The sequence below is a fragment of the Calonectris borealis genome, chromosome 1 (genome assembly GCF_964195595.1).
Source record: "Calonectris borealis chromosome 1, bCalBor7.hap1.2, whole genome shotgun sequence".
In the NCBI taxonomy this organism is placed as follows: domain Eukaryota; kingdom Metazoa; phylum Chordata; class Aves; order Procellariiformes; family Procellariidae; genus Calonectris; species Calonectris borealis.
Window position 1 is genome coordinate 26,448,220 of NC_134312.1, and position 16,160 is coordinate 26,464,379.

Consider the following 16,160-nt stretch of genomic DNA (forward strand, 5'->3'; position numbering starts at 1 on the left):
GTAACCCCAGGAATGTATTGCAAGCCTGAATAATGCAAGTGGCACTCCCCTTAGCATGAGAAATAACCAGCCACACCATTTTTCTACTGACAGAATGGTGGCCTGTGTATTTTTTTCAAAGCCTTCCAGTTCCAAAATTGATTTCCAACAGAAGGCCAGATTGAGATCACAGTTTCCGTTCATACCTCTAAGGTGTCCAAGAGCACTTAAACATGGTCAGCATAGATATACCTGGTGCCCAAAGCTCCTCTATCAGGCACAGTATAACTACACCACAAAGCTACAGTCCCTTGAGCAAGAGATCAAGCTTCTTCAGTAGCCTGCTTTAACTGTGGATCAAATTTCAACAGGAACTTAAAAACAGCAGTAATTTACCCCAGCATCTGCAGCAAGTGCAAAATGTACTTCTTCTGTATCGTGTTCTTTAGCAAGCTTAGTGTGTACATTACAGAACAATCAAAACATTACCAGAGGAAAAAGTGTACCTTCATGCAGACAGCTTTTCCTTAAGAGAGAAAATGAGAAAGAACCAAATGTAGCAGGTATTTGTTTTGTTATGAAATGCTCTACTGAAAATCACTCTATTATATTGATGAAGTTGGTATGAGAAGTCATCAGGAACCAAAATGATCTGATTTGGTTGTCAAGACTATGATAATCACACTGCTGCATTTTTTTACAGAAGGAAGTGTCTGATGGAAGAATCATCTAATTGTGGAAAATTAGCTGCATAACTGGGAAGGGCTGGGATTTGGCTTGTATTCTTACTCGCATCTAGAGTTTATAAGCTTTACCTCTGTGGAAGAATGCCGGATTGATAGTTAACATTTAGTAATTAATGAATTAACTGAGTCCAATTATTCTTACTGTGATAAGGGCCCTCAAGCCTGGGATCTTCCATCAGTGTCCTGTTTTCAAGGACTGTGACTGTATATCCATGTTTTGCCAGGATGCGCTGACAGAGCTGACGGTCGGTTTCACGGTGGGCAGGAGGTGCATACAGAACTGCTCTTCTCGTACGGCTTCCAAAGTACTGGAGAATGGAGTCGTTGATCTACAGCAAACACAAAGCAAAGACAATGGTTGTAAGATAGGACACTCCTCAGCAGTACAATATATAGTTGTAATTTTTCACAAAAAAGAAATGAGTAACTTACTGTGACAATCCATGAAATATTTCTGGTTTAATGAAGAATTCTCTTTATGTCAGGGACTTCTGACCACAGATTCCATTTTGTCTGCCTCTCTGTTTTTTCTACCTTTATTTTGGACTGATATTGCAAGGGTTTGGAAGCTCAGGGTAGCAATGGAGGTTCTTAAACTGTGGTCTTCCCTTCATGGAAACACCTTCGGCTGAAATCTGGCCTGCTCTGGTGAGCTTGTAACAGTACTTGCCAGGTGACTTTGACTATGGCCTCAGGCTGACCTGTGGGTCACCTAGTAGAGAGGACTTGGTGGGTCCCCTGTTAACTGTTCTAAGGAACATGGGTCCTACGCAGATGGTAAGTGCAGGGGTCTGAGCTCTGCTGTGCAGTGTGATTAAGAAAGGTAAGAAGAGTGCTGAGGTAAAAGCATGCAGAGGAATCCTAAACAGTACTGCAGATTGCTGTTCCTCTAGAAAATTAAATTAACCTTGTCAGTACCTTATTGTCTTACTAATCCAACACGATCCAGCCCAGGAGGACTGGCAGAGAGACTTGTATATAGGAGCAAGTGGAAAGGTGTATGATATCTCCAATGAATCCCAAGGAACTCCTGGGTTGTCTACCATTCACTATCTTCCCACATAGTGCCTAGGGACAATGGCATCTAGAGAAAACCCTTCCTCTGTAAAACAGCCTGGGATATGAGCTTCTGTAAGGAAAAATGGAAGAGAGCCACGCCAAACACACAGAGATAGTGTGAGCTGGACATTAAGTTCTGAAAAGAGTGAATTATGGGGCCACTGTCATCAGGTCTTTGGGAAAGGGGGATATCTTATGTCTTACATAAGGCACAAAAATAGGATGCTCCATGTGGGAAACAGGTCACTAATATCTGGAGTAGTCTAGCTGTTCTTTTGCAATAAAAACACCATTAACAGACAAGATTTTCTTCTGGTGAAAAGTATTTGTCTTTAGGATTGAAACATACCAGCATTTAAGGGATTCAACTCAGGACATGAGATTAGTTCTTGTCAAGTTCATGAATTTCAACCTAGCAGTAGTCAGCAGTATGTCCTTTAAAAACTAAGTTATTCCATAACTTCTAATTTTAGTAAGCTTATCACTGGACATAGGAAGTGCTACACAAACAAGGCACCACCATTTTTTGCACAGTAGACTACACTGAAAAAGAGACAGATGCTTTGATATAAACAAATGTCATGCAAGATGTGTCCAGTTGTTTATAGGCCTGGGATCTAGTGATAAAGTCATTCTTCTGAGCAGTCTGTTCCCCAATTACAGGATGCAGTTTTACGTTACGCTTGGCTGAAGTGTAAGCTTCTCTGCGGCAGTGAGGAGCACAAACTATTTCAGAGCCCGGAGCCTATAATGCCACGTCTGCTTTTGCTCCAGAGCAGACATCCCGTGGAAAGGGTTAGCATCATCAATGAGGGACCCTGAAAAATATCTTGATACAATACTGTCAGAGTCTGCCATGTATATTTGCTAGATGTGCAACCCAAAACTACTTTAGACACTGCGATATTCAAGTAAAGGTTGATCACATGCTGGCCGGAAGAAGCACAAATAGCACAGGGTGAGGTCACAGGAACCGTGTTAGATAACCTGTCAGATGTCCTCCCCAGCGTCCCCGAGTTTTTAAAACACATTAGTTGGGCGGCAAGCACAGCATTAGGGCATCTCAGATCGCCCTTCCCCACTACAGCACACGCCATTCTTTCCCCTTCTGCCTTTGCCCCTGCCTCCTCTCCTCTTATCTTCTCTGTGTGCTGCTCTCCTGCAGCGCCAGCAGCTTGGCAGCCCTTCCTCTCCATTGCCCTCCCTCCCTCCCTGTTCCTAAATCCAGCCCTTGCCCCGGCCCCCCTCCTGTGCTCCTTCTCCCTCCTCCGGGCAGTCCAGCCAGCCACTTCCCACTTTCCATTTCACTTGCATTGCAGAAGAAAAATCAGGAGAGAGACACCTCTCACTTTATTTTGTGAGCAAATCCAATTTTCCATCCCATGTGTGCTGCAGCGGCCAGTGCTGTGGGGTGAACTAAGGACACGTGAGGAGCGCAGAGGGCTGCAGCCCAGGACACACTCCTGTCCGGTTTTAGCTGGCGATTACGGCTTGTCCCGCTCCTGTCCCTCCCGGTGCGGCTGAGGGTGCTCGCCGCCTGCTGCGAGGCTCCCGCCTTGGACTTGGCTGCACTTTGTGTGCACCCCTCCTTGTTAACCGTTATTGCGCTTTTTTCATGCTAACAAAAAACACCTTTCTTTGCAAAAGTGAAGCCTTCTGCAGTGTCATTCCATAAGCATTTTGCTTCAAACAAACTTTAAGAGCTTCTGTCTCAAGCACTCAGCAAGACTTTATTTTCCCCTGCGGGCAATACTCCAAGGGCAGCTCTCGCAGGGCTCACCCCAGCCTGGCGGCCGCCTCGCAGCCCACGCCTGGTGCAAGAGGCCTTGGCGGCCTTGGCTGCTGTCCGAGCTGGGGGGCCGAGCTGTGCCCCCCACCGCTCCCTCCACCTGGACGGTGAGGCACAACGGGACAGGAACCAACTGGCCCCGAGGCGTCGCGAGGGCCCCGAGGACCCCACGGTCCGCGCCAGCCTGCCTGCAGCAGGATCTTCCAGGGGAGGGGAGCTCTCCCTCCCGCCTCCACGCGAGCGCTGAGCAGACGGCATCTTCCCCAGGTCCCTGGGGATAAGCAGAAATGTTTACAACGCTCTAGTTTGGCAATGGCAAATATTTAGAGAACATTGATAGTAGCATAAAAAAAAAAGAAGGAAGTTCAAGCAATGGTGATAACCTAGGTCACTTCCACAAAACACAAAGGCAAACGGCCCCGAGCGGCTCCACGGGGCCTGCGCAGCAGCTGGCTCCCAGCGGCCGCCTTTCACGGGCACGCAGAGGGCTGGCGATGGCCTTTGCGCACGGAGCATGCTGCTAGCTGCCCCAGAGGGTTTTCCGTGGGACACACGGTCCAGAGACATGTAAAAATCCTTCAGGCTGCCACTGTCCAAAGCCTCCTGACGCAGGGCTGTGAGGAACAGGGCAGGCCTGGTTGGGGACGTGCTCGCCTGCACCCCCAGCCTCCCCTCCCGCCGCCCAGGTGCTGGACACGAGGCGCTGTTATCCACTAGCTTCCCAAAAAGCCACGACGGGATCTTTGGGACACCGAGGCAATTCAGGGTCCTAAATTTAACAGCTTGACCTGATGTCTAATCTGGTACCATTAAATAATATGAAGACGCTCAACACCTTTTACGGTGCTTGCTTGAGATCCACGCGTAGTGTTGCCAAATTTATTTCCTCTGCCCTTTCCTTTCAGAGTTATTTACAGTCCAGGTTACAAGATGCAACGTGTCCTCTCACTGCGAAGCCAGTGCAATGTAAGGTGGGGTTTTTTTTTGTTTTGTTTTAAACTACCCGCTGGATACACAGAATTAAAAAAAATTCTGGCCAACTGCATGCTTGTAGCAAGTGATTCCATAATTTTTTCCAAAGCTCTATATAAAATGTCTTACATCAGTGGCCATGCTGATCTAGTTACTACTGGATGTATTTCAGAATTTCCAATATTATAGCAAAAGCAGTCATGTTTATACACTTAAAGAGTCTGCTGGTTTTTATAAAATGTTTCTTAATCATAAAAATGCAGTCTGGGCAGAGAGCTGGTATAAAAGAAGCAGAGTGCAATAGATGAAAATAAGCTGTTCACATATTTTGACGTTTTATGGTTCTGATTTTTTTGGCATTCCTATAACTTTAATGTGCAACAAGCTTAGACCAAAAAAAAGGATCCATAACATTTTGAATATTTCAGAATAATCGTTAAGTGGTCAAATGTTTTCATGTCCCAATCATTTTTTAGCTCTTCCCCAGTTTGAAGTCTCAGGCTATTTGTTAGCAGGTCGGTTTATTACAGATTCAATACAACTTACGTGAAAGGGATTGGTAAAGAACATCTGTAGCCCATGTCTTACTTAGAGAATAGTGTGGCTGTCTCCACAGAAATTAATGAGGCTTGACAGCAAAGCTGAGATTTCCCATATGATTTAGGATGAGGCCTATGTCAGCTTTGACATGATATACCTGCTCTCACAGCTTGCAAACCACTGCACTTAGCTGAGTCACTGACTTCATTTTAGTGCAATAGGCTTTTACACAGATGATCACAACCTTAACAACTGGTCTAAACAAACCACAATGGGCTGTAAAGTGAATAAAAATGCATAAAAATGAATTTTGTAATTTTTTTTCAGTTTATAGAATAACACAAAAAACACAAAAGAAAACAAATTTAGCTCCATAAAATTTATTATGGATTTTAAAAAAATTTTCAAATCAAGTGTATATTCCTCTAAGGTCTTAACAAATGAGATAAACAACCCAGTTTACAGCATTTACATAATATGAAAGCTCAAGAATTAGGTAACCATCCTTGTCTGACTGAAAATAGATATCTATTAACTGAGTTGCAATTCTTAGTTCTGTCTGTCTGCAAGTTTCACATAGCTGTGAAGTTCTCTGTTAAAGAGAAAATGTTTTGACATTTGCCTTGAAACCAGTTTATCCAATTCTAGGTTATGAATGTATAAAGATATAATTGATTGTATTAGTCTCTGAAGCTTTCCTCTATTGTACGGAATTTCTAGGTTGTTCCAAAAATCCAAAATTTGGTCGGTAACTGAATCATATAATATATAATTACTGTCTTTGTTTTGGCCAAGAAGAAAATAGCAAAGATATTTCAAGTTGAGGAGAGAAAAACAGTTCTTTGGCGTTTTTTCAGATTCCAAGAAGACTGCATAATTCCGTAAATATTGATGCATTGTCTCTGCCTGGCAAGGAAGCAAATACACAGTTTGAACTGTTGCCATAGAATTTCATTGACCATCACTTCAACTGCAGAAACAAAATTCTTCTTCCTAACATAATGGCCCAACTCATGTCTGCCTAAGCTTCTCTCAGGAAAGAACTCAAAAACGGTGAATCATCTTTTCAGCTACCCAGTTCTGGTGGCGTTAGTCCCTGTGTTGATAACAGGCAGCCACTCTTTTACACCAAGCTAGCCAAGACTGTCAGAGTCTTGTCCAATAGCTTCAAATAACTTGACTGCAGCTTACTTTAACCCCACTCCTTTCTGCAGGTACTGGGCTGCTGCAAAAGAGATATATGAGCCACGATGCAAACCAAAGGGCCTTTGCATGAAAGGGGAGTGCAACAGAAATACCACGAAAGAGAACCAGCCTTATACAAACAACACTGGAACTACTTGCGATCTTCACAGGCAGAGAACTGCCTAAATTCCCATTTAGCCAGCAAAAGAAGTGTGGATCTACCTTCGCTGCTAATATCACCTAGCACAACCACATTACAAAAAATCCATGAGTGGGACTCCTAGAAACTACCGCACTAATATTAAACAGCGTTAATAAGAAGAGCGATAATAAAAACTTAGCATGTGGTTCTAATGCCCTAAGCCATTCATTTACAGGACTGTGCAGGCCTTTATTAATTCCAACTGTGACTTTTAAATTCTTTCTCATGTTTGCATAGAAGTTCATAGAAATACTAAGTTGCTCATACTACCGTTACATTTGAAGTGCACATAGCTCCTGTATCGAGAAGTAACAGAGAAGTTAATTTCCTGTTTCACTTTCTGGAGGATATTTAAATGTGTTGTCTTTATGTTCTGTTAGATTTCCTAATCAGAAAGGACTGGGTTGTAGAATTAAATGGTTGGAATGTAATTCTGCTTCCAATTGTTCCCTGAATAAATACAGAACAAGCAACTGGACTATTGGCACTACTTTGATGGCTTCTGATGGCTTCATAAATCCAAGAGCAAAACTGGAGTTATTTGCATGGTCATCACCAGCACTCTGAGCTGGAAGCACAGAGCTTTTTATCAAAATGCTTTTACTTTATGATTGCATGTAGTTCAGGGTACCAACTGCCTTGTCTTGAGAAGAGACAATGAGCCAATCCTACCATCTTATCAAAACAGCTACTTTTGAGGAAAGGGCTCCAGAGAAGTGAGCATGAGTGAGATTCTGCTCCCATTTCCCATTTGCTGCTGATGCATCCCTCTCAAAGTTCCCTTCCTGCAAAGAGTCTCCACCCTGCCTCTCTTTCCTGACTGCTACCACAATAGCCTTGCCCTTTATCACCAAAATATCTCTAGCTATCTGCGCAGTAAAAATAGCTGTTTCCTCCGTGCCTTTTGCATTTTACATTGAAAAGTGGGGGGGAAATGTCCTGCTTTCATAGGGTGCAATGTGAACGTGGTATCATTCCAAGGAAACTAGTTGCTGATAACGTACCATCTGTTGATTGCTTTCTATTAACAGAGGTTTCATACTAGCAAAGTTCTTTCTTCTTCTGTGAGGGGAAAAGAGTTCTCATCCCCCTATGGCATCCTATAAAATAAATATCCTTTTTAAGATTAAATTTACTTTAAAAATGTATCAAACCTGATTATGCATAATGTAATCTTTTCTATCCAGAGGTCTCACCACACTCCATTTCTGCATAATAGCAAAAATCACCCCTTCTCATTCTATCATCCAGCTTCATTTCTCCTTTTTCACATATTTACATTTTAAAAGTTCCCACTAGCTTTGTCTTCTTTTCTTTCCATTTCCATTCCCATTTCTCTTTCTCTTCCCCAGCACAAATCCAGACTCCTCTGTGCACAATCTCTTCTGTGCCTTCTGAGGATACTATTACTTTACAGCCACAGTTCCCTACTTTGCCTCCCACATCTGCCCCAGCCAAGTGTCTCCTTTCCCCATGCCTTCTTCCATGACGCTCCTCTCCTGCCCCCTTCCTTCCCTGCTTATTCTGACTGGAGCAAGTATATTCCGTCCAAAAAATCAATAGAAAAAAACCCAGACATATGCCTTTAGAAGGTGAAGTTAATCGGATTTGTTTTAAATGTCTGCATTAAGTCATGATGAATTTTGCATTAGAGGCAGTTATTTCCATTGACTATAAAGTCCAGTTTTCTGGCTCTGACAAGAGAGAGCGGAGCACTCAAGTAAAGAGAGGATAATTCCACTCTGGATGTCCAGAATTCTAAAGTTCTAGTAACAATTTCTCAGCTTTTCAATAATTTCACTCCCAATTTTCAAATATAGGTACCTGGGCCTCTAACCAGTGCAAGATGTTCAACTGGATCTTCCTCTAGATCTTGGTTAGGACTAAAACATGATGATGCTGTTTTAGTTTTCTTCTTTGTTTTTTTTTTCTACATAGTGTCTCTGAGATACGGCCACATCAAGCTGTCATTATCTTGCATCTTTCATACTGTCTACCTCCCAGTAAATGATATCCTATCCTATTTGTACAGAATGAAGCCATAAAAAAACTTTTCTCATTATTCCTGTTTGTTCACCTCATTATAGCTCCTCTTGGAGACATATTTTTTACACCAAACATAAGTGGCAGGTTGAGGGCCTTGAAAGCGAAGACAGCTTTTTTCACCATACCTGTTATACTTCATTTATTAAGATGCCAGCCTCACTGGCTTTTTAAATTCCCATATAATCAGCTGTATGTCTTGTTTGTCTTCTTTTTCTCAGCTGGCCTTAAATGGCCAGGGGATGTGAAGCCATACTCTTATGAGTATCCATGAAATAACCTTCTTCAAGACCCACCTTAAAATTTAAAAGATCTAATTTTTTTTTATACATTGGCCATGGTTAGAGAGCTAGTATGCCGAAACAGTGCCTACCACAGGAGCAATACTGTCTCACTGCTTCCTTCCAACAGCAGAGGTACTACGTCTACCTGGGCAAAACACGCTGCTGTGCAGAGACACCTAAGTTGGCTCTGGTTGAATTAATTCAGAGAGCGGAAACACAGCGTAACCAGCTAATTAGCTCTTCTCAGAACTGGCTGAGAAGCAGAGCTCAATTACTTAAGATGAGTGTAACAGTTTCACATCTGGCTGGTACCAAAGGTGTTTCTGGCACAATACCATGCCAGGCAAACATACCCACGGGGCTTGTATGGGCTTTTTTTGTTGATAACCTATTTTAGTTTTGATGCTCCGGCACCAACTCTTCTCCTTACTATATATGTTCGCAAATATTTTGTTACGCAGGAGGTAAGTGTGCCTGGCTGAACCTGAAGACAGCCTGCTGCTGGATGCGATACCTCCCTCTAATGCCTTTAACATTGGAGATTCAGGAATAAGCCTTCTATTTTTCATGCTACAGATATTAACATTTTATTTTATACTAGAAAATGTTGACCTCTGTTCATGTGAAAGTAAGGCTACAGGACCAACTCTCCAGCAGCTTTTAAAACTCCTGTAATGTGTGATACCTGACAGAGAAGTACTATGAGCTCTGTCGGGTTTTCCAGGCTACGAATGAAATCTGCATTTTTGCAATTTAAAAAAGACAGCTTGCACTAAGTGCCTGACCATAATGGCTCCATCCCAGGGCATCCTGGATGTAGTTGAAGACACATTTACAGTTCAAATTGGCAATTTCCAGCCCCATGCTTTTTCCGCATTTGTCTGGAACTTTCCACAGTGATACAAATTTTGAGATCAGAGATGCAGTGGCTGCATCTTTTCCTCAGATCTCTCCCTCCACTTCCTCCACTGGGTCATAAAAAATGCCAGCTTTTTTTTTTTTTGAGGCACTTACTGCTATGCATACTCTGAATGGAGAAATTATCAGACTTTGGAAGGGGATTTTGCTCATGCAATAACAATCATAACCAAATTCTCGCAGCAGGCTCAACACACTACTGATTGTTTCTCTGAAGGAAGCGAGAATTAAACCTGCCCCTACCCAGTCAGAAAAGATTCTGTAGTGTGACAGATGCTATAGCTCAAAACCCAGAAACACTGGGTGTAATCTAAAGAATATTATCTCCAGCAGGGTCTTCTTTTCCTTAAAACTTATTCATGAACCTCGGTTTCATAAGACACATTGTAGTGTTTTCTTTAAGTCACTGTTTAACTGCATAATAGATTCTTTTTAATAAAGTTGCTTGCTGGACTATTTATAGAATAAGAATACATGTGTGACAAGTTAATTAAAAATGTGAATAATTTGGCCTATATTTTAAAGTATTTTCCCAGATTCATACATGAAGATTTAAACCAGAGCTTTAATGAAAACTTGTTTCCAAACTAGCTACTGTGGGTGGGCACGTGACTGTAAAATAAAACAGTGTAAAGTTTCAACTGTGACATCTGTCTTGGATGTTACTGAGTACCCAATAAAATCAAGCAAGATAACAGTTTAGCTATCTGAATCAGCAGTGGGCGAAAACACACAGTTCAAGAACACACTTTCAAAGCAAAGTGGTAGAGATTTTTGGAGATGTTTGTCTTTTCTGTTCCCTGAGATTATTATTCAGCCCACACAACCAGCAGAGTATTCTCTGGAAACAGAGAGCAACTTAGAGTAGCATCCCAACATGTGCAAGACATTTTGTTCATCATGCTCTAGAGGAAACTTTCAAGACAAACAGGGAGCCAGCTATGGGTGGTCTTCAGAACTTGAAACGGAATGTGTTAGAGTAGCACAGCCCTGGAAAACATACCTATAAGGGTTAACATATGCATTTACATCCGAACTATAGGTTCAGCATGTGCGTGCAATAGTCACATCCAACCACGTATGCTGGAGGGCAGTAAGTACAGCATGTTGTAAAAACATAAGCTTCCCTCTCATTTCAAACAGCCAGCACACCAAGTTCAATGTCAATCTGCATTTTTCTCAGGCAAATTGGGAAAGAAGAAATTACAGATATTTTCAGCCAAACAGCATACTAGCAAAACTTTGCCATTATTTCACCAGTTCTTACAGACTTCAGGTAGCCCAAGGTAAGATACAACATGTTCTTTGCCATTACAATAGCAATGAGAAAAAAAGAATGGACTGTAAGTGTCAAAAGCTGTAACACAGTGCGACCTGCATCTGTCAGCTGTGCTTATTTCCCCTTAAATTGTAATTCTTCATGTCACATTGTTGAACAAATCCAAATCTGGGAACCTAGTATACTAAAAGGTTATTAAAATATAAAATTAGGACAAATGCAGCATGGAGTAGATTTCTGCAACTCTTAAGATAAATTTCTCTGACCTTCACAAGAAAAAAAATGCATTTTTTAAGACTTAAGGTTAAAGAGTTTATGCCAAAGTTATTTCACATATCTATTTTTGATTGTTGCAGAAGATGCACTTTACAACTGCTCTCCTAAAATCAATGTTGCTGACCTTTCAGACTGTGAACCCTGTCTAATTAAAGAAGCAGTCTTCTAATTTTTTTTTTTTATTATTTGAACTGCTTTATGTGGATGCTGTCCATAATCTGTGAAGTCACAGATTAATGTTTATAGTCCTGATACAGTTGTGTATAAAAGGCCAGCATAATGACAATTTCACAATGAGGTATCTGCTGTGCTGTTAGCAGCCCTCTATAGGATTGAGGAAAACCTGAAACATTTGTGCTAGTGTTGATCACAGATTCCAGAGTAAAAATAACTATCTCAGTCTGGATCATTTAACAAACCACATTTTCAACCTAAAATAACAGTATCTGCATTTGTTAGGTTTTAACACCCATTCTAGGAACCCTATACAAAATAAACATGAGGTCAGGTAACCTAAGGACAAAGTAAAATTTGTGGGACAAAGATTCCAAAGTAAATAGTGTGATTTGAAAATGTGAAAAGCGCTTTTTTTTTCCTCAAATGCAGTTAAACTCAGCTTCTCAGCAGAATCCCAGTAAAGTTCAAAACTGACCAGCAGATCACTTTAACACAGGGCAGCTGCAGTCCCGGTGCCAATTAACAGCCTCAGTCACTTTCATGAAACCACACTGGCTCCTGATTTACGTGCCCATACTGTAAAGCCTCTAACCCGATTCCTAAAGCCAAAATAAAATATGGTCTGTGCAGCAAACTGAAATCTCCCTGGAGTCACAGAGCAATGCCATGTTTCAGTCGAAGATTTCAGGATTCCTGTGTTAATAACACCACACTGAGGAGCTGGTAATGGAGATGTGCTTGCGCATATGCCGCTGTCATTAGATCACTCGTTTGTTTGTATACAGATCTCAGACTTCCAAGCTTAGGCTAATTTTAGCTGGACTCAGATGATCCTGCCAGACTCGCTATCCCTCGCTTTGCTAATTATTGCTCAGCACTCCGCTCCAGCTGACTTACCTTTTTCACTGTCTGTGAATTACTGCCAGGGAGGAAGCAGTGAGTGTTGCTTGGGGAGACCTCCTTGTATCTTCCTCGCTGTGTTTTAGTCAGTTTGTTGGGGGCAATCCCATTAACGACTGCCGAAAGGATGCTGCTGGTCATGAGAGGAGTCAGGGTCTGGCAGAACAGACAGATGGCCACCACTAAGGCCAGAAGGAAGGGACGAGGGCGACAAAGCCTGCGGCACCCGGGGACTTGCCCACAAACCATGGCCTCTTTGCCGTCCTCACTTCACCCTTTGCCACATTGCAGATGCAGTCCAAGGAGTCACGTCTTGCCAGGGTAAAAAAAGTCAAAGGCACGCTTTACCCAAAACTAGCGAGAGTTTTCCCCGTTTCTGCTGCTGAGCGCTTTCCTGGTTCCTGGAAAGAAGTCACAGGTTCCAGAGGAGCAGAGGCTTGGGAAGCAGCCTCCCATGGGGGTGCGGGAACAACCTGTGAAAAAACAACAAGTGAGTAGCAGCAAAGAGCAGCGGTGCCATGGGGCACTCTGTAAGGAGCCGTAGCGAGTTTGTCCACATCGTGCTCTTGGGAGAACAGACCTGCCAGCAGACAGGTGAGAAGCAGAAATCTTCACCCCCTTTGCAGAAAGAACTACTCAGCCAAACAATAGTATCCAAGAAAGCAAGAGGTTAAAGCTTAACACGTCCTGTCCACAGCTGAAAAGAGTAAGAGAGTGTACCAACTTCATGAACAATCGTTTGCTGTTTTTTTCTCTCTTGCATTCTCAATTCCCACTTTGTTTTTACAGTTTCCTTCATTCCAGTCTTTTTAAATTGCCTCCTTCCTGTCAGCATGCACAGCTTTCTCTCTAAAAGTGATCATTTATCTGAAAACTGACAGACTATGAAGATTTTCGTTTGCATTTGTTTTGTCCAGATTGCGAGTTCAAAGTTAGGTTTACTTACTCTGTTCTTATCCTGTTAGAAGCTTTCCGTTCCCCTCTAATGGGCTGCTGATTAAAACCACTTGGAACAACCCTGGCTCATGATCCCAGCTCGTCTCGCACACTCAGAAGGCAGGCACACGCACATACACACGCCATCTGAAGCCAGTTGGACCACAGATTTCATATAAATAAAGGCTGGACTGCTCAGAGGGTGGGGCTAAACTAGCTCCGCTCTGAGCAGGCACGGGGCTTGGAGACGCAGCCCGAGATCTGGATGGGGAACAAGAGGTGTCCTTGCTCGCACTGCATGCCTCGAAGCCACCATCACTGCAATTTTTAGAAAACTGCTGTTACAGCAATCAGTCTAATTGAAACAATATTTATATCTTGCAGACAGCAGAAATCTGAGCAGCACCTGCAATATTTTCATCCAGATTAACAAAAATGTTGTAAAAGGAAGCAGATTTACTTGGGCATAAGTGTCACTGACAAAGCAGTTGTCAGTAATTTTCCGTACTAGATATAATATCTCATAGCAGTGTATAAATAAAACTTCTTAGTGGTGTCAAAGAGGGAAAGAAAGGAGGGCGGACAAAAATACTCCCATGAAAGCACTTAGTATCTAAGCCACAGAAGGTCTTAGTTACTACTTCCCCCTGCTGACACAGGACAGGGATGAGACAGATGGGAACAGTTGAGGAATTCTGTTATCTTTATAGACCTAAACTTCTCATATAATCAAGTTCTTTTAGCTAAAAATATCTGCATATGAGTCGTCTATTTTATCCTCCATCCTTAGTTATTTTTTAAAAGAAAGAGTTCTTCCTACACTGCCTCGTATATAGGAAATGAGCGTTGTTACGAAACTTTGAGCCAATCTACACAATTCAGCAGCAGCAGCATTAGCAAGTTAGAGGCCTATACAGAGCAATGAAGAGTAGAGGATATATTTGTTTGAAATGTTGGTATTTATTCAGCTTTCAAATCCTTTTTTTTTCCATACTAAAACCATCAATTTGCACATATAGCAAAATGCCATAGAAGTGATTCAACACCTCACGCAGAACCTCAGCTGTCACATGCACTGCATTTTAGTTTTCTGTCTGGGACTATAATTGCCTAAATTAGACTCCTAGGTTATCCTGAGTAGGAAAGGAGTACAACACTTGCCTGTACCCTCCCGTGATAGATGCTTGCCATCCACACAGAAACTCCCATCTCTGCTCTCTGGCGGCATGTTGCTCATGCTCCCTCCTTCCCAGCACACCAGTTCACGTCCTTGGGCTCTGCTCCAGCCAGTCTGTGCTGCAAAACCTCTGGCAAGCCAGCAAATCTGGCTAGCGGACGTTGGAAAACCATGGGTTCCCTGCAGCTGGCTTCAGAGTAGGTCTTATGCCATACAATGGAGGGGGGTACCCAGGGAGCTGGTACGTTCAAAGGAGGATTGCAGAGACGCTACAGCCAGCCTGGGAGCCACTGTAACCCCATCAGCAGAGGAGGAGAGAATAGCAGAGTTGCTTTATTGTTTTAAGAGATTGTCTTGTGGCTTTTGGCATGCCCTGATTTCTGGGCCCACAACCACCAGCTGTGTGGGTGGCACTTCCATGGTTGTCAACTTCTCCCAGATTCTTAGTGAGGGGGTTTTAGTCAGAGCTTTACATGCCATTGCCAGAAGACTTGATTAAAACCAGTTTATAAAGATTTGGATTAAAGGTTGCTTCATGATGTGGGGATCGTATGACCCTTGCTAGAGTCCCAGGCTAGAACAAAATAGCCCTCTCTGTCCTCACCCTCTGCTCCCTCCGTTACCTTCAGCACAGCAAGTAACTATGCACTTCCTCCAGCCAACATCATTTCCCCCTTTCCAGTTCGTAAGTGGGGTCTTTATCCTCACATTTTCCCCAACATTTCAGAGTCAATTCATCCTTCCTGCAACCCCAAGATCACTCATGGGCCCCAAGTCTTCAGGACAAGCTGACAGCTTTCACTCATTTACTGTACCAAGACTGATACTACAAAAACAGAGATGAAGGGGTATCAGCAGAGGGCAGGCAGATGACTGCCTCCTGTATACTCCTGGGGATCAGCCTTCTGTTCATCTGCTTTTCCAGATGTTCCGAGGAGTGAGCTGGCTTTTTCCCTATGTTCTGTGGTTTCTTTTCATGACAATAGCATGTAATGCACATTTCTTAAGCTGTAAATACTTCTTTCAATCACAGCTAGAGTGCAATGAACATGATTCCTGTCATCTTTTGAATCAGGATTCCAACACATCTCTGGACTTACTGTAAGTCTGCTGACTTATCTGGTCACATTCTGACACTTCAGAAAATAAACCAGGACTATTCCAAATGGGGACTAACTCCCCTGGCATTAACTAGTCACTTAAGAAAAGGATATAAGTGGATAAAGAGTCAGGCCTCCTGGGTCCCAAACTCACAAGAAAGATTCTTCAGTGCATAATATTTAAATAATTGCAGAACACAATTACCTGTAAGGTCAGAAGTATCCAGCTAAGTATCTATACTCACAGGTATATGTACGTATTTCAGAATTCTTAGCAGACAGCTGCAAATCTCCTCTTTCTGACATACAAAACAAATTTAGTATTCATTTCGTATTTGGGATTCCCAGACCTGTTCCTTCCAGTGGCTGCTCCCACTGCATGGATTACGGGATCTCTAGCCTGCTTACCTCTCCCTGCTCCTTCCGCTCACTCAGGACTGCTTTCCTGGATGCTCCCTACAGCAGCCGGCTCTGCTGCGGGGATCGCTTCTGCCAAAACCAACCAGCCATGACTGTCAAGAGTGATCTCCAGCGCTTGCAGCCAGAATCCCAGTTCCATCTGCATCATCTGGAATAGACTGTAAGTGTTTAAAGATAC

General features: G+C 42.8%; 1 protein-coding gene across 2 annotated transcripts in view; it reads right to left on the minus strand.

Annotated features, from left to right (window-relative positions):
- Positions 1-16,160, minus strand: part of CPED1 (cadherin like and PC-esterase domain containing 1) — a 174,099-nt gene that overhangs the window by 146,174 nt on the left and 11,765 nt on the right. Inside the window, exons 4-6 of one of the 2 annotated variants that reach the window (XM_075146952.1) lie at positions 15,971-16,140; positions 12,347-12,822; positions 868-1,054 (exon numbers count right to left, since the gene is read on the minus strand). In XM_075146952.1, the coding sequence (XP_075003053.1) occupies positions 868-1,054; positions 12,347-12,598 (439 nt within the window). In that variant the 5' untranslated portion in view covers positions 12,599-12,822; positions 15,971-16,140. Of the gene's footprint in view, positions 1-867; positions 1,055-12,346; positions 12,823-13,295; positions 13,441-15,970; positions 16,141-16,160 lie in introns of those variants that run through there. The other variant, XM_075146961.1, reaches the window with a different exon arrangement.